The following is a 19,310-nucleotide window of genomic DNA, read 5'->3' on the forward strand; positions in this document are numbered from 1 at the left end:
ATAATATTACACACGTACAGAGTAAGTGAGAAAGTGAGACTGATAAATACAGAAAATGTTTTAAATAGTTTTTAAATTTTTTAATAAATTCAAACTTTCCTTACCATAAAAACAATTTTTTTTAAATGTTTATATTTAAAATACCCTTACACAGAATCCTTTAACAGGATTATTAAGTATCCTTTTTATAAGGTATTTAATAAATTTGATTTAATTATACATGTGTTAGATTGTTTACAATGTTTGATGACTAGTATAATTCTCTGAAAGTTAACGTGATATAGACTGTATGTAATTAATCATTACAAAAAGTTCTCCTGTATTTCAAAGAAAACCACCTGATGTTACTATAACAGTAATGCAAATTTAATACTTTGTAAGTTTATTTATTTTGTTATTTAAATTTTGTTTATTAAATTAAGGGCAAAGTATTTTTTGAAGAAATTCTGTCATGATACTTCATTAGTTTCAGCCTGTGTTAGAATTTATCTACAAATTTATTTTTATACTGCAACTTAAAGATTTTTGCTTATTTGGTCTGAAAAATAATGATGCTTACGGTTTGCAAGAGGGTTTTATAGAAACTGTGTCTTATGTAACCAACCATTATTCTACCAGAACAATGTTTTGGGCATTTTTCTTAGTTGCTAAGTGTGTTTTTACCCTATCAAATTCTGTTAATAAAATTATTTCTGAAACGTATTCAAACTGAATTAATTTTGTGGGAGTGAATTAATTTTTATTTTAAAGTTTAAAGTAGATAAGTACTGACAGTTGTCATTGTTCTTGTTTAGCTTTTCTGTTATGGCTAACAAGCGTAAATTCTGTCAAAAAGTAAATTCCAGTGGACTGCTTCACCTGGGATGTGCCAAATTAATGTACTGCATATAAGATATATTAAATGGCCCTGCCCAGTTTTGTGGGTTCATACACAAAGTATAAAAGCTGTTGTAAGAATAAATATGAATAATATTAAATGAAAGTAGAGAAAAATATTTTAATTTACATGTAAATTACCTGCATCACCTCATATTCACCACCTACCTTCAGAAGTTTATTTAACTTACAACACTAGCGTTGGCAGACCATCACAGAATTCTATCAGCAGAGTACCAAATTCAACTATTAATTCCATCTCTTAGCTCTTTGGTGGTTTTAAAGCACAATGTAGCCAATAAAATGTTCAGCTTGCATGGCAATTGTAAAAAAATACCTCACTTTACCTACATCTTTGTTAACAGTATGGACTGTTAATGTAGTCATGCTGAAGAACTATATCATTAGCAATCCTGTGCTGTCTGTTACTACTATATGTGTAAAGGATATTTGGTAATTTCCCACAGCTGCTTCAGATTGTAACTATAATGAATAATTTATTTGATACAAAATATCAACTAAACAACCTCTTCATAATTGCTTTTAAAACTTCATGGTATCACGAACTGGACTCCAAATGAGGTAAGATTAGAATTTGTTGAAGAAAAACATAATATTGTATTATGAAAGATTATCAGTTAAAAGTTGTAAAGTTTGTGATGATATGAATTAATATGAAATTCTGCACTGAATTGGAATATGAAAAAGGTATCAGCAAGAACGGTCCTCTGCTGGTTTATAATCAATCAATAATGTGATCATATGACTTCTTATAAACATTGGTTGTTGTAGCAGTTAATCCCAATGAATTTCTGTTGCATTGAATTATGAACATTATAGAAGGATATGAATCATCATAATTGTTATTCATTCTGCTCCTTTGATTCATAACTACTGATTAACATCGATTCATTAGTACTTTCTAGAATATAAGAGCATTCAAAACCATGTATAAAGGTGGTGGTGAAATTTTCAGTTATCTTAAAAAGGGAAAAATCACTATGAAATGTGCTTTTTCAATATGACAGTAAACCACGTAACTCGGTTTGTACAAACAAAAAGACATCAATGTTTCCATGTTTACCATACACTTCAAATTTAGTTCCATGTGATTTTTCCTTTTTTAAAACAAGAATAAAAAGCTTTTGGAAAGATATTACGACACAAAATGAAATAATCAATCAGATGCAAATTAACTTTTCTTTTTTTTTTAAATATCAGGAAGCGCCCTTTGTAAAGGTTTCACAATAAGCTAATGAATCTTCTTATGGTTCTTGTACTTAACAGCAAATTTCTCGTTCAGTATTTCTATAACTTCCCCAGTAGATTTGCTTTCTTCCAAATTTTCTGCCTGAATTACAATAATTCAATTCCAAAAATTGAAAATCATTGCTTACTGGTACTGTGTTTTATCCACAAAAAAGAACCATGTCATTTGCCTCACAGTTGGCCAGAACACTATGACAGTTTCATTGATTGGAAAGAATTGTCAATCGGTAGAAGTGTAATGAAATTAGTGTGTCGTGGTGTATCTGTGCATACGCACTGTTCTTGCTCGTACTACTGATTTATTTTCAACAGTCAATTTTGAATTAGCTCTTGTATTTGTTTTTGAGATAAATTATTTAACTTACGTTTATTATTATTACAACTTATAATTCTACTAAACTATTTTTGACAAATTGTATTTATTTTTTTCATGGTATTAATAAAAAGCTCAGATATAGCCGGAATGATTATTTGAGAAATCATTAAACATTTACATGAGTTAATTTTTATTTTGTTCTTTCTTTTTTTTAAATTTGATTACTGTATATTATAAATGAATCTTAGCTATTAATTTTAAGATTTAAATACTGTGACAGATATCGTTTCTCTTGTTAAGCATTTCATTTTTCGCTAGCAAGTTTTTATTCTGTCAAAAAGTAAACTTACATGGATTGCTTCACCCGGGATGTGCCAAATTAATATGCCGTACAGCAGTGTATTAAATGGCCCTGCCTGGTTTTGTGGATTCATACATGATATATCTATTACTTTATTATTGAAGTAGATGTTTAAGATTATTTATTTTTATTAATGTTTATTTTAATTTTATTTATATATTTCCCTTTTTTTACAGGATAAAAAGAGTGTGGAAAGTGTTTGCTTGGCATTTAGCAGACTTGTTGATAGTTTTCAAAATGATCCAGTAAAATTACAAGAGATTGCCAGTCCAGAACTGCTTACTAATTTGCAGCAACTCGTAAGAAATCTTTTGTTGGTTTAATTTAACTTAATATTTGTAATTTTCTTCCTTATTTACTGCTGCTTTTTTACATTTAGTATTTTCTCTTGCATATCTCAGGTTTATCAGATTTGTGTTTTATAAAATTTAATTTAAAATATTGAAACTGAGTTTTATATTTATTATTTTCAGTCTGTTATAAAATGAATTGCTCTGCTTCTATTATAATCTCTTGGTAAATATTTAAATAATTGTTTTTATATTGCAATCTGAATACATATTATTAAATTAAAATTTTAAATTTAAAGGTCTGATTGTATACACATTTTTGGCCCAGTCGTTTGCAGTCAGAAGGGGAGGTCCACAACTAAATGTTAAAAACAGCTCTAAATACAAAATTTCAACATTCTATGGCGAATTGTTTTTGAGTTATGTGAGATACACATGTACGTACAGATGTCACGTCGAAACTAGTCAAAATGGATATTTCCATTGAAAATGAAAACAAAACTTTTTCATAATTACAATACTTCTCTTTACTTCGTACAAGGAAGTAAAATTCATGCCATATGCCTCACAGTTGGCTAGAACCTATAACAGTTTCATTGACTGAAAAGAAACGTCATTAAGTAGGAGTGTAATGAGATCGCACTTGTTTAATGTTTGTTATATAATTAGTGTGTTTTATCAAGAGTAAGGTATTTAAATTTTTTCCTAATGCCTAATAAGCATATAGCAGGACATTTGATTTGTAAGCACTTACACATGCAGAAAGTTGTGCATTTGAATCTAATTATGAATAAACTTCTTTCCTTAGTAAAATTGATAAACATCTGCATTTTTTTAATTTAATATACTTTGAAAATATCCCCGAGTGTTTTGTAAAAATTTCTATTTGTTATCTCTGTAAAATTTGTTTTTTACAGTTCTGTAGTCTATAGACCTGTTTTATTGCAAATATTCTGATCAAGAGAAATTATCAATTATTTTATTTAGTTTTTTAAAAATATATATGTTTGTCTTATAATATAAAGGAATATAAAATTATTTTTCATTTCTTAGTGATGTAAATTTATTGATCTTAGTATTATGTTTTAATTGACATTTATTATTAATTAATTTACATTACAACAGTGTTTAGTTGCTTTGTATTTTATTAATTTGAACTTTTCATTCGTCTTTCATCTAATTTTGTGTAGAGTGTATTTTTATAAAAAAAAAAGACTATTTCAGTTTTTTAAATAGTATATTACGTTTTTGATTGTTTACTCTGTGTTATCAAAATGTCATCAATATAACTAATACATAATTTTATTTCATGGGAAGTAAAAATATTGTAACTAGATTATCTTCCAATAAAAGTACATTAATAGACGTTACGCTACTTCAAGGTGAGCCCACCTTTATAAATAAATAGTAATTACAATTGCATGACTAATAATTGTGACTTTTAGAAAGTATAAATAATTTTACTTCATAAACAAAAATAGATGTGTATTTTTGCTGAGAATTTTCTCAGATGTGTTATGTTCTTTATGAATTTCTAAAAGCACACAGAATGTGGGAGCTTGATGGATTGCTATTTTTGTAAATCTTTTAAATTTTATTATCAATTACAATAGTTGAAAGTGTTGTTTTCATTCATTAGATTATTCATTAGATTTGAAGGTTAGGTTTTTACCAGAATTTTACTTTATCTTTATCTTTTAATATTTTTTAATTTTCTATTTTTTCCTTCTAAATTTCTAATTATTCTAAAATATTAGTTAATTTGAGTTTGTAATTTTTCCAGTAATTATTTTTATTTAAAAAAAAATGATTTTTTATTATACAATTTTTAGGGTTGTTTAAATTTAAAGGTAACATTTTTAGCATTTTTTTAAATTATTATAACATAATTTATTATTAAATGTATATTTATTTATTATAGTTTACCTAACAAAATTTATTAATTGTAGATTTATTTTAATTTTAAATTAATTGAAGTGTTATTAAGCAAATTTTGTTAAACTTTATGTTTAAATAGTTTTTAGGTATTTCTTTTTTTTAGTTTTTAATCAGCCTCGTACATTAATCAACAAATTTTTCAACTATGTTAATTATTATTGTGCCCTAGCAGTAGAAAATAATTGTAGGTTAATTTTTTTCACTTCTTGTTTTGGTTTTTATTTGTTTAATATTTTCACAGGTATCCCTGCTTTATCATAATGTAAATATTTTAAGAGATAAAAATATTAAAACCATACATATGAGATCTGTTCGGAAAATAACAGAACCTATTTACTTGCATTTGATGTGCATTTGACAGCATTGTGTTTTGCATAACCTCCTGTGTAACTACATATTCTTGGATTGTTGATATCTTGTTTAGTTTTCATGTTATTGTTATTTGAGTGCAACATGTTTAAGGTTTGTAGCAATTTTTGTAATGTGCGATTTTCAGGAGCAGCAATTTAGCACAAAATTTTGCGTGAAACTTGGAAAAACTTTCACAGAAACATTTCGACTTTCAAAACAAGCTTACACAGATGATGCTCTAGGTTGTACGCAATTATACAAATGGTTCTTATGATTTAATAGTTGTCAGTGAATTAAAGATTGCCTTCAATCAGGAAGGTCTTTTATTTCAACTGATGACACCTGTGTTCAGAAAATCAATGATCTGATGCATAAAAATTGCCGATTGACATCAGAGAACTTTCAGAAGAGATTAATATCTTGATTGGATCATGCCATGGCATTTTGACTGAAAAATTGAACATGCATCTAAGTTGTGGCAAAATTTGTTCCTTGTTTGATGACTGAATAACAGAAAGAACATTGAATGGATGTTCGTTGGCAACTTGAACAAGCCGATGATGATGAAACATTCATGCAAAGGATCATTACAGGAGACAAAAGCTGGGTTTACAGCTACGACATCAAGACAAAAGTTCATTCATCACAATGGATCGACAAAGGATCTTCATGCCCCAAAAAACACATCAATCTTGATTCAATGTTTAAAGTGATGCTGTCTTTTTTTTTCAATTTTAATGGAATTGTGCATGTTGAATTCTTGCCTCAAGGTGAAACGGTGAATCATGCATACTATCAAGGCGTTTTACAATGGTTACATAAAAAAATGCGCAAAACGAGACCAGAGTTGTGGTGAGACAACTCATGGTTCCTTCACCACAACGATGTTGCCCGCACACTCAGCTTTTTTAAATCGGTTTTGTGCAAAAAATCAGATGACTGTCCTCCTTCAGCCTTCCTATTCACCAGACCTGGTCCCTTGTGATTTTTTCTGATATCCAAAATTAAAATCTGTGATGGAAGGATGCTGTTTTGAGACTGTTGATAAACATTAAAGCAAATTTGTCATGTACTTTAAAGGTCATTTCAAATTAAACTATCCAGGACTGCTTTTGCGAAGTAGAAACACCACTGAGAAGAGTTTGTGAATAGAGAAAGGGAGAAGGACCAATAATCTTTAAAAAAATAAGTTCAATTATTTTCTGAACAGACCCATGTGTGGTTACTATTATCCCAGTAATTGATATAAAATAAACTGCTGTGCTTAATATATTTTGCCTACATTTAAAAGACATATCAATGCACCTTGGCCGTGGATAGATTGTCTAAAATGTTGATTTTATTGGTTTATATTAATCAATGAGATGTTCTAGCTTAAGAGGAGGTATTAAGTGAAAAAAAATGTTATTTTCAATTGCTTGATAATGTGAGTAGACAATTAAATAGTTTTTTCTTCGTATAACCAGATTAATAAGATCCAAATAAACATAGTTACATTACAGTTTTTAATTTAGCTCTTGACTTCTAAAAGTTAGATTTTAAAAAATTGAAAAAAAGTGTTATTAAAAAAATTTTTAGTGCAGTTACTTCTAGAATGATATTTTATTTGTAAGTTAATTTTTAATTCAAATTAGGCTTGTTATATTTAGATTAATATGTATTATTGTTAAACATCTATTATTTGTCTTAGGTTATTTCATTTAAAAGAAGCCACTACAAAAGTATTTCACTTATTGGTCATTAAAAATTATTTTTATTTTATTGTTAATTATTTATATGAAATAATACTTCTACCATTCTGTTTCTGTCTTGGATGAATCATTTTAATGTGGAAAAGAAAATTGTTTATAAAACAATCTTTTTATGGCTTAGGGGTAGTCTTAAGTGACAATATTAACATTTTGTACTGGCAGTACTAATTGTAGAATATTTGAAGTTCTTATTCACTCCAAAGATTTTTTTTTTTAATTGAAAATAGGTATAATGTAACTTTATCTTTAAAAAAAATGTGTTTATTTAGAAAATATAAAAAAATATATTGAGAGTTTTTTTTAGCTTTGAGTGAAGAATTAGATTCTTCAAATAGAACCCTCTCATTCTCTTACTGAAGATATTAGTTTTTTCTAAAGAATTTCCCACTTATAAATGCAAAATTTCTTTCTCCAAATTTGTTATACTCAACATGAATGTTTTGTTTAAATCTTTGAATTATTTGAGATTTGTTGACATGGCATCTGCTTTTCTGAAGTAACCTTGCAAGAATAAGTCCAGGAGCTATCACATCATTATTTCATGTTTATTGATTTTAGTAATTTTTTATTTCTTTTTACAGTTGGTAGTATCACCTCCTGTTATTAGTACTGGTACATTTATTACTGTTTTGAGAATGTTATCTGTGATGTGTGCCAACTGCCCTGATCTATCCATGTCATTATTAAAGCAGAACATTGCTGAAACTTTAAGTTACTTATTAACAGGCCTCACTGGTGATGCAGTTGGTGATGAGGTAAGTTTTATTTTATTATGAAATTTAAATAAAATTAATAAGCAAATGTTACACACATATATACAGGTATATATAATTCATAAGTTGGTAATTTTAAAACTGTGATGTATATATTGTTGTTATCCTCACATGTAATAAAATAAATGTGCATTATATACGAGGTTTGTTAAAAAAGTAAAGAGAATTTTCAAATTTTGCGAGTTGTATTAGTCCGATTCTTGGGATTTTTTTCTTTGTTATATTGGGAAAATATCTGAAAAGTATCTACATTTTTAGCCATATTGGATTTTTAGTCTGTTTTCAGCTGTCAAAAGGATAACATGTGTTTTGGTAAGATCGGTGATTTTTTATTTGTATTGATAATGGATCAGAAAATTTGTATTAAATTTGCTATAAGAATGGAATAAAGTGTAGCAATGTTTTAAGTATTTTAAATATTACTTTTGGCGACTGCTATCAGTAAAGCAAGGGTTTACGAGTGGCATAAGCGTTTCCAAGAAGATCGTGAAGACATTGAAGATGATGAGCGCCCCAGACACCCCAGCACATTAACAACCGATGAAAATGTGGAATAAGTGAAAGAAATGATTATGAATGATTGCTGAATCACAATCAGAGAAGTTGCTAATGATGTTGGGATATCAGTTGGCTTATGCCATGAAAGTTTTTCAGTTGTTTTGTGTATGAAATGTGTGACAGCAAAATTTGTTCCAAATTCAACAATTTGGAACAAAAACAGTGGCGAATGGAACATGGAGTCACTAAATGAAGTCAACAAGGATGCAGAACTACTGAAATGTGTCATAACAGGTGATGAAACATGGGTTTATGGATAATATGTCAAAACTAAAGCGCAATTGTCCCAGTGGAGTCACCAAGACCGAAAAATGCTCAACAAATATGGTCGAATGTGAAGGTTATGCTCACTATGTTCTTCAATTTTAACAGCATAGTGCATCATGAGTTCTTGCCAAAAGGTCAAACGATCAATAAGGAGTATTACCTACAAGTTCAACGCTGTTTGCTTGAAGCAATCTGTCCAGATTTGTGGTGAAACAATTCATGGGTTTTGCACCACGATAATGTGCCTGCTCACACTTCATTGCTTGTTCATCAATTTTAGCCAAAAACAACACTGTAGTAATACTCCAGCTGCCATATTCGCTAGACATGGCTCCATGTGACTTTTTTCTATTCCCAAAAATAAGATAATTTTAAAGGGCCATTGTTTCACAAGCATAGATGAGATTAAAAATTGAATAGCTGAAAGAGCTAAACACTATTCCAAAAATCGAGTTCCAAAACTGTTATAGGGATTGGAAAAAGCACTGACATAAGTGTATAATATCTAATGGGGACGATTTTGAATGGAATAACATTAATGTAGACGAATAAATAAAATTCTCCCCAAAAAACAAAAATTCACATTTTTTGAACATACCTCATACACAGTTTTTCAGATATTATTCCATGTCTTTTCAGTTAAAAATTATGTCCATTTGGAAACAATATTTTTAATTTGTTGGTTGATTTGAAGAGAGAGATAGTTCTGCTATTTTCACTCTCTTTCTTTCTTTCTACCTCCCCTTTCTCTCTCTATCTTAGATTCTTTTTTTAACTTTTTTTACACTTGAAATTGTAAAAAAACGTTTTACTTAAAATCCAATCTGGATGGCTTTTTCAATTCTTAAATAATTGGTAGACTATGCAGAAAAACTATTAAATGTATAAATTAATTTATAACAATTTTCATTTTTTCTGCAATGAGTGATGATTGTTTAACATTTTAAATTCTGTTTTAAATTAAAAAATCTCTCCACGGTTGTAGTGCATAGTTTTGTTTTTCAATTTACTTAGAATCCTAAGACTAATTAGTAACAGATAATGTTCTGTATTTTTTTAAAAATATTTTTTTACTTTTGTTATTATTATTTCTATTGTCTGTTTTTAGTTTGTAAATTTGAAATACATTAAACATTCATTCCCCCCCCCCCAAAAAAAAACCACATAATTATTTTACTGGTGTTTACAAGTTTTGTCATTCATTTAAACAAATATGTTCAGACTTTCAACAATTAAAAAGTATACTTTTTCATAACAGTGAAAATTAGTATTTTTTTATATTAATCCACCACGACATTCAGTGAGTTCACAGATCAGCATGATCCAGACCCTTACAGAGGACCAATTTAAAATTTCTTGCACAAAATAATTCAAGTAGATTATTGTTCAGTGTCATCTTTTTTTTTGTTGGAATTTCAATCAGTGGATTTTTCCGATTTATTACAACCTCTCATTGTTGAAAATTATTTTTAACAAAATGTTAGTGGATAACTAGATAGAAAATTTGTCAAAGCAAATTTATTAACCTTGAATGATACATACAAAACTTATAACATACAAGTCTTTCTATAAAATATAAAACTTTGTAATGAAAGCAAGCAATATGTGATTGTGGTCAAAATATCAGCATAAAATTTAGCCTTTACATTTAAGATTTTTTTATATACAGGCGATTCCAAATTGCACGGGAATCTCAGGAGATTATTCCAAAAATAAGAAAAAAGTTCATATAAACATAAGTCAGAAAACAGTTACTTAGCAAGTTTTACTTCGTGAAACATTTAGCCTTGATTTCTGATCCCTCTGTGAAATTCAACTGTATTACAATTCTTGGAGAATAAATCAGTGGGTAAATTTGGTGCCTCTTTGTGGTTTTTTATATAAGAAATTGAATAAAAGTGGTTCCAGACCTCTATCTCAGTTAGGTTTTAAGAAAAACGGGGTAAACACGAAAAAGTTTTGCCAGAAAATCCATTTTTTTAGGTTTGAAATGAAGTAACTTTGTTAATTTACCAATAAACAAATAAAAATTTCTAGTCAGTTTTGAACAGAATTTAATTCTGAGAAAATTGATGTAAATAACTTTAATTAGAAACAAAATGTAAATTGGATCGGAAAAGTGGTAAGATTTTAAATAGAACATTCATCATTGTTAGAACAAAATAATGTAAATGAAAACAAATAGAAAACTTATAATAACAGAAATAAATGAATAAAAAGTAGATTTAAAATAATAAAAATCACATCCTTTTTAGTTTTTCTAAAAGTTATTAAATATCAAAATGGTTATTTGATAAAGCTCCAAACACTTCTTCAAAAATAGTTGCTCAATGGTGGCGCCATATGTTTGTGCATAACTCAGCTCAGCAAATCCTAGTACTCAGCTCCTATAACTCAAATCAGCAAAATCCTATAACTCAGCTCAGCTAATGCTAGTTGGGAATGTTTAATAGCATCATAATTATTCTTAATAGTTGCACCAGTTTCTATTATGTGATGTCTCAATTCTTCTTGTGTGCCAACATGATTGGAATAGACTGATGACTTCATTCAACCCCCAAAGGAATAACGTTTGCTGGCATGAGTTTGAGAGGGATTAAGGTGGTTATTTTACTGTCCGTTTCAAGCAATCCATTGCTTGATGATGTGTTATGTAAATGATTCATTGTATCATGACAGTAGTAAGCAGGTGTGCCATCCTTGAAAAACCACATCTTCACTCTTACCTACAAATGGAATATCTTCCATGAGCTCAATCAGATTTGTTTGCAAAAAATGCAAGTAACTTCCATAAAACCTTTGCGATAAAAAAAAACAGGCTTATGAGATAATCACCACATATTAAACGAAAAAGTGCATTGGAAATGACTTGTAGCAGTCTCATGGTGATTTTCTTCTGCCCAAGTGTGAGTGTTTCGATCATTTACAATGCTATTTCTTGTAAAACAGGATTGATCGGTAATTATTATATTATTTAGGAAATTGGGATGATATTCACATTTTCTAATAACCATTAATAGAATTTCATCCGTTTATCAAAATCAACTCTTGTATATGTTGTTTGGAATGGGTATAATTGTTGCTCCTGTAATGTTCGCCACACACTTAATTACAAAACAGAAAGCGATGTGACAACTTTCTGGTGCTTGAGGTGTGAAACGCTTTTACCACATTCAATATTGCTTCTTCAGCAGTGGCATTTCTCACAAAACATTCACGACCAGCATTGAATTGTTGTGGTTTAAACATACCTGTTTCTCAAACTCACCTCTCCAAAGTCTAATATTTTATGATTTGGTACTCTTCGATGTGAATAATTTTCCCGGTATTCATGCACAACAGCCAATCCATTTTTATTTACTTTACCATACATGTCCATCAATTCTCCAAATAAAAACAAATTTGTGGTATCGCCCATTGTGAATGACTGACCAAACAATAACAGTGCAAACACTTGACAAATGAATATTCAAATGCTAGAAACTTAACTTAATTGTTGATCAGCTGTTACTGCCATCCTATGAAAATATAAAGATTTTTAATATACTCTAGAAGGATGTCTTTCAAATATATCTTTGTAATTTGTAACATTTGTAAGTAAATTATTTTGTTTAAAATCATCACTTTTCTGATCCAGTTTGCATGTTTCGTTTCTGATTGAAGTTGAACTCAAATTTCTGTGCAATTTTAATAGGTATCATTTGCATAGATTTTCTCAGGATTAAATTCTGTAAAAAATTAACTAAAATTTTTATTTGTTTATTATTGATAAATTAACAAAGATATTTTATTCCAAACTTAAAATAAAGTGTATTTTCCAACAAACTCTTTTTGTGTTTTACCCAGTTTTTCTTATATTCTAACTGTGATAGAGGTCTGGTACCAATTTTATTCAATTTGTTCAAAAACCGTAAGGAAGCATCAAATTTACTCCTCAATTTGTACCCCAAAAATAATAGTACGGTTTAATTTTACAGAGGGATCAGAAAGCAGGGCTAAATATTCCACGAGCTGAAAATCTCTTAACGAACTGTTTTCTGAGTTAAGTTTATGTGAATTGTTTTTCTCATTTTTGGCTACAGAATCAACTCCCAAGAGAGGAGATGATGCCATGTAATTTGGAGTTATTCTGTATTCTGAATGACCAGTTAGTTATTTGCCAAGAAAGATATTATATTACAGTGTATTATAAGATGTAAAATAAAAAAAAAGTTATAAAGTAAACAAATGGCACACAGATTGTACAGCCTATAAAATGAGCATATAACATAAGCAAGGATGCTCTGTTTTTGTGGAATTATCTAGTACATTGTGAATAATATTATATGGAACTAATCGATACATGTGACTAGTTTTCTATGCAAACTATTTACAGTTCTGTTTGTTTCTATAAAGTAACAATAGTTACTTTTAAAATGCTGATAAAACATCTTTTGAATCAGTTGTAATAAAGTGTATGTTTTTTTTTTTATTTTATAGGTTGAATTAGTGCCTCGTAGTCCACAAGAATTATATGAAATAACATCTCTTATTGGTGAACTTATGCCACGTCTACCACAAGATGGTATATTTGCTGTGGACGGTTTACTTGAACGTACTTGCCCTGGTTCTGTACCGGATACAATTTGTTGGCAATGGAAGGATGATCGTGGTTTGTGGCATTCTTATAGTGCAATTGATTCGCGTATAATTGAAGCAGCTCATTCGTCTGGTGAAGATGAGATGAGTTTAAGCACATTAAATAGAACTTATACTGTCGATTTTCATACCATGCAACAAATTAATGAAGATACAGGCACGTCAAGACCAGTTCAACGTAGAGTATCACCACCGTCACCTAATACTACAGCACCATCTAAGAACAGTAATGCAGCAGATTCTAACAGCAATAATAACTCTCTTATTGAAAGGTAATTGTAGTTATTTTTAAAAAATTCTCTGTTAATTCATTATTTCAAGAAACTACTGTAACTGAATACGTATTAATATATTACTGAATTGAATTCATAGGTAAACTGTCAGGTTAAATACATTTATATAGTAAAGTCGGCAGGTCATTAAAACAGATCTTTTTTTTATATCTGAGGATTTGTAAAAAATGAAAAAAAAAGTTCTAATATTGTCAAGTACTGCATAAAAAATAAATACATCATTCAATAATATGGAAGGAAGTTTGGAAACTTTAGTAGTAAATAAGTAGTAATGTTAATTGGGAGCTATTATATATATTAATACACATATAAATTTGCTAGCAGACTTAAAAAAAGTATATTGTTTAAATAAGCAAAAAAGAAAAATTATCATGCTGGTTTACACTGTTATTAGCAGTGTATTTACATTTAAAAGTGCAATTACATTTATAATAAATGGTGATAATTTAACTATGTTTCTTCTAAATTCTGGACAATGTAACTCATTTATTCTTAAATTTGACAAATACACTTTTACAACTGAAAATACATTCTTTAATACAAAATGAAATCAGTTATTAGTTTGTATTCTAAGTTTTAAATTATGGGTATAGTTAAATTTTATAGGCAAGCTGCTACTTTTTTATCATTGTATATTCTGAAAAAGTTACAACACAAAATTAAACAGTTGCTAGTATCTAGTCATCTAGCTGGAATAATGGCATATCACAGGAGCTGAGGATTGTTCTTGGAGCATTACAGTTGGCCAAAATGTTAGTGCAGAAATTCCTTAATGTGTTTTGCCATATGTTTTACTAGAGAAAATTTGTATTTGTTATGTGCACAATTAGTCAAAATATTTTAATATTTCTATACAAGTTAAATTTACAGGGGATGGAAGTGAACATAACAAAAACACGTTAAGTCACTGTGCGTGTGCATATTTGTGCATGCACTCACATGTGTGTTTATCATCTGGTTAGTGGGCTTTTTTTTAATCTTGCTAAAATAAATGTATATTGATAGGGGGTCAATAATTACACTAGAAACAAATAACAAAGATGAAAAATAATGTTATTCAAAATACGAGGGTCATTCAATAATTAAATAAATAGCTGTACAGCAAAAATGGTTTATTAATTAAATACAGTTTTTTGTTTACTTTTCCACATAATCCCCACCAACTTCTTTGCACTTGTCCCATCTTTTTACGAGTCTTCTTATCACTTCAGTGGAGAATTGTTTACCTTTATCTTGAAGCCAGTTTTGTACTTATTTTCTTTGCCTCTTTGTTGTCATTGAACTTATGCCACGCAAAGCTTCTTTCATCAGACCAAACAGATAAAAATACAAAGGGGCAAGGTCAGGACTGTAAGGAGGATGAGGTAGGAGTTCCCAAACCACTTTGCCAGTAGTTTCCAGCATCAGTTGTGCCATATGAGGTCGAGCATTGCTTTGAAGAAGCACGCCTTTCCACTTCAACATGGGATTGACGTTCTCAATCATGGTTGAGTAGTATAGGCTGTTGATAGTGCATTGCTCCTCCAAATAATCACAGAAAATGGGACCGTGAGCACTCCAAAAGATGGTTAACATGACTTTACCAGATGGTTGCGTTTTGAATTTCTTATGGACGTGCGATTTAGGGTGTTCCACCCCATGCTTTGACGCTTGGAGTCTGACTCAAATGTATGCAAGTTTCATCACAGGTTAAAATCCTGTTCAAAAATGCATCACCTTCGTTATTGAAATGATTTTTGTGTTTGGTGCAAATGCAAAATCTCTCTGCTTTGTAGTGAATGGTAAGCTCTCTGGGAACCTACCTTGCACAAGCCTTATGGTAGTTCAGTTTGTTTTGAATGATGGAATGAGTTGTGCCAACACTTACTTGAAATTTTTCAGTAAGTTGTCTGTCTTCTTGGATAAGTGAATCAATACAAAAATTTTAACGCTGAGGTTGACACTTATTGGACATCCATAGCAGTGCTCATCCAAGCAGTGCCCCTTTTCCACCCAGCAGAAAATTCTCACTGTTCATGGAACTACTGCCGTATTGTTTGTTCATCCAAGAGAATATTTCTGATGGTGTACACTTTCCAAAAGTAAAAATTTGATTACAAAATGCTGTTCTTCAAAAGTGCTTTCTTCGAGCAGACACGTCATCATAACTAAGACTTTAAAGGTTATGTTGACATAAATATTAATGGAACAGCTGACCAACATTCTTCATAAAGTTGCCAACTAACACTTAAAAAAGTTACAGTTGCCTGCATTAAGCATTTCTTTCTTTAAGCATTTCTTTTGTTTAATTATTGAATGACCCTTGTATTTTAAAGGTTTAAATTTTTAAGAGAGATAGAAGAACAATTGCTAACATGTACAGGAACCAAACAGCAACAATAACAATTGAAGAACATAAGAAAGAAGCCCTAATAAGAAAGGGAGTCCGACAAGGATGTTCCCTATCTCCGTTACTTTTTAATCTTTACATGGAACTAGCAGTTAATGATGTTAAAGAACAATTTCGATTCGGAGTAACAGTACAAGGTGAAAAGATAAAGATGCTACGATTTGCTGATGATATAGTAATTCTAGCCGAGAGTAAAAAGGATTTAGAAGAAACAATGAATGGCATAGATGAAGTGCTACGCAAGAACTATCGCATGAAAATAAACAAGACCAAAACAAAAGTAATGAAATGTAGTAGAAATAACAAAGATGGACCGCTGAATGTGAAAATAGGAGGAGAAAAGATTATGGAGGTAGAAGAATTTTGTTATTTGGGAAGTAAAATTACTAAAGATGGACGAAGCAGGAGCGATATAAAATGCCGAATAGCACAAGCTAAACGAGCCTTCAGTAAGAAATATAATTTGTTTACATCAAAAATTAATTTAAATGTCAGGAAAAGATTTTTGAAAGTGTATGTTTGGAGTGTCGCTTTATATGGAAGTGAAACTTGGACGATCGGAGTATCTGAGAAGAAAAGATTAGAAGCTTTTGAAATGTGGTGCTATAGGAGAATGTTAAAAATCAGATGGGTGGATAAAGTGACAAATGAAGAGGTATTGCGGCAAATAGATGAAGAAAGAAGCATTTGGAAAAATATAGTTAAAAGAAGAGACAGACTTATAGGCCACATACTAAGGCATCCTGGAATAGTCGCTTTAATATTGGAAGGACAGGTAGAAGGGAAAAATTGTGTAGGCAGGCCACGTTTGGAGTATGTAAAACAAATTGTTGGGGATGTAGGATGTAGAGGGTATACTGAAATGAAACGACTAGCACTAGATAGGGAATCTTGGAGAGCTGCATCAAACCAGTCAAATGACTGAAGACAAAAAAAAAAGACAAAATAAAAATTTTTAATGTACTAGCCAGTACCGGGACTCTTGGGACTCAGGTCAGCCGAGGTGAACTGGAGCCAAGGGCCTACCTTGTGGTCGCAGAGCTAGCTTTGCTCACCATTTCCAATTTGCTAGGGGGACCGGCACTGGACACCCACAGAGCTTGCTTCGGTCACCATTCCCATTTACCTAGACGGCTGCTCCCCCTGGACCCTTGCACTGTACATTGTTCTCATGGTTGTGAGAATAATAATTATAGTATTCAGGCTTTATAGAAACCTGAAAAAGAAAGTAAATTATAAAAGATAGAATAATTGTAACTTTTTTCCTACTCCTTTGGGCCAGACATACAATGAAGTAAAGGTCAGCCAAGGGGAGTATCCTTCAAACTCAAACGAGCCTCCAGTTCAGCTCGCTGGCTGGATCTTTTGTGATCAACGCCTACCTCAAATCATCCCAAGGACCAGGACTCTGTCTGTATGTTTTCTCACCTGCCTCTAACTACTAGGGAGGGGGAACTGGACCCATTTATGTCGTTTCCAGGCCTCACCCACCATCCGGGACTTGGTCTTTGATTACCCAGCCTACAGACCCCAGGACTCCCCCGGCTGATCATCAGAGTCGACACACCTCATCATACCAGTCCTCCAGCCAGGGCTGTCCCCTTCAACATCCTTTATCATGTTTTTCCCTCAAAATCATTCTCACCAAACTAGTTGTAACTATGGTAACTAAAGTACACACACCTTTGATGACATAAAATGTCTGACATGATGTTAGAAGTACAATAATGAAGTAAAAATTAATTATTTTTTCCTTAATTAATATTTTTTAATTCACAACTTCACCCTTCTTGGGAATGAAGAAATAATGAATATTTTTAATTACTTAACCTTCAAGGGAACTAGAGCCTCAGTTGATGGCTTAAAACCGTTCCTGGGATAACATGAATGTATCCTGAAAATTTGAACGTAATGGTTGGTCGGATCTCATGTGATCCGATAAGAAACAAACAGAAAAAACTTTTTATATACACACACACACACACACACACACTTCCAAATAACCATGATCAGTTAGATCAATTGTGTACCTGATGTGTTCAAAAGTTAGCCTTCAACCTACTAACAAGTACCTCATTTGAATTTTGAAAATCAGACGATTGTTTGCAGAGATATTATGAGAAACACCCCCATTACACCTCCCAAAACAGCACTCCCAGGGCACCCTGTTTGTTACCAGTTGATTGTGATGATTGGTCTAGTCTCACACGCAGTCCTAACAGAAAGTCCATTATTATTAAACAGAATTAATTTAATATTATTTTATTTAATGTAAATTTAATTTTATTATTTTTGTAATATTAATTAATTGATTTGAATCGTTCAGTTCAAACCCAGCTCACATAATGATGGAGGCTCACAGTTAATTAATTCAATTCATTAGTTTGTGCTTCAACTGGCAAATCCCCACTACTACATATGTACATATATTTATTAATTTTTTTTTTTGCAAGATGAAATACATCTAAAAATCTTTTAAGTTATGGCAAGAAGCAGGTAAAAATTTGATTGTGATTGATAGAATATTCTTTTGTTTATCCCAAACAAACAAAAACCCTCTTCCTCTTTATATTATTGTATACATATAGCAACATTTGCATCTTCTATTTTCAGAGTTTATTTATAGATTAAGACTTTAAGTAAAATTGATTTTAATTTAAAATTATGTGGCTACAGATGTACCTAGCCATATTCTGTATAATGCAATCTTACTGAATTGTTTAATATTAATATATATATAAACATTAAAAATTATAATATTTTTTTTTTGCAGTGAAATAAATGATGTTGCAGCATCATTTATTCGTTCATTGTTCAGTATCTTATATGAAGTTTATAGTAGTTCAGCTGGACCAGCTGTTCGCTGTAAGTGCTTGAGAGCACTGCTACGTATGGTTTATTACGCTTCCCCTGAACTTTTACAGGTAAATTTTTGTTTTATTTTATGATTGAAGTATTGCATTTATTTTATTAATTGTTAGTGATTATTAAAAAGCGAACAGTCACGAGAGCATAATTGAACGAACTTGTCAGTTGAGGAGTGTTTTTAATTTTTGATTATCATCAGTCTGGAATTCTGATTATAAATTAGGAATTTAATTTATAATAATTTAAATATTTAAACATTGCTATATATAAAAAAAGCATTTGGGTGTTTGTATGTCTGTATCTCTGCCATATCTCTATGATACAATATGCAAAAGTGGCAGACCTACTCACAGTTCTTTGCTTTTCACCTCA

At 30.5% G+C, this 19,310-nt stretch overlaps 1 protein-coding gene across 7 annotated transcripts in view; it reads left to right on the plus strand.

Moving 5' to 3' along the window:
* Positions 1-19,310, plus strand: part of ctrip (E3 ubiquitin-protein ligase ctrip) — a 164,109-nt gene that overhangs the window by 82,784 nt on the left and 62,015 nt on the right. For all 7 annotated transcript variants that reach the window (XM_075380498.1, XM_075380496.1, XM_075380493.1 and 4 more), the window contains 4 exons: positions 2,999-3,121; positions 7,734-7,907; positions 13,230-13,660; positions 18,844-18,994. In XM_075380498.1, the coding sequence (XP_075236613.1) occupies positions 2,999-3,121; positions 7,734-7,907; positions 13,230-13,660; positions 18,844-18,994 (879 nt within the window). The remainder of the gene's footprint in view (positions 1-2,998; positions 3,122-7,733; positions 7,908-13,229; positions 13,661-18,843; positions 18,995-19,310) is intronic.

This window comes from Lycorma delicatula, chromosome 12, assembly GCF_047948215.1.
Source record: "Lycorma delicatula isolate Av1 chromosome 12, ASM4794821v1, whole genome shotgun sequence".
Classification (NCBI taxonomy): domain Eukaryota; kingdom Metazoa; phylum Arthropoda; class Insecta; order Hemiptera; family Fulgoridae; genus Lycorma; species Lycorma delicatula.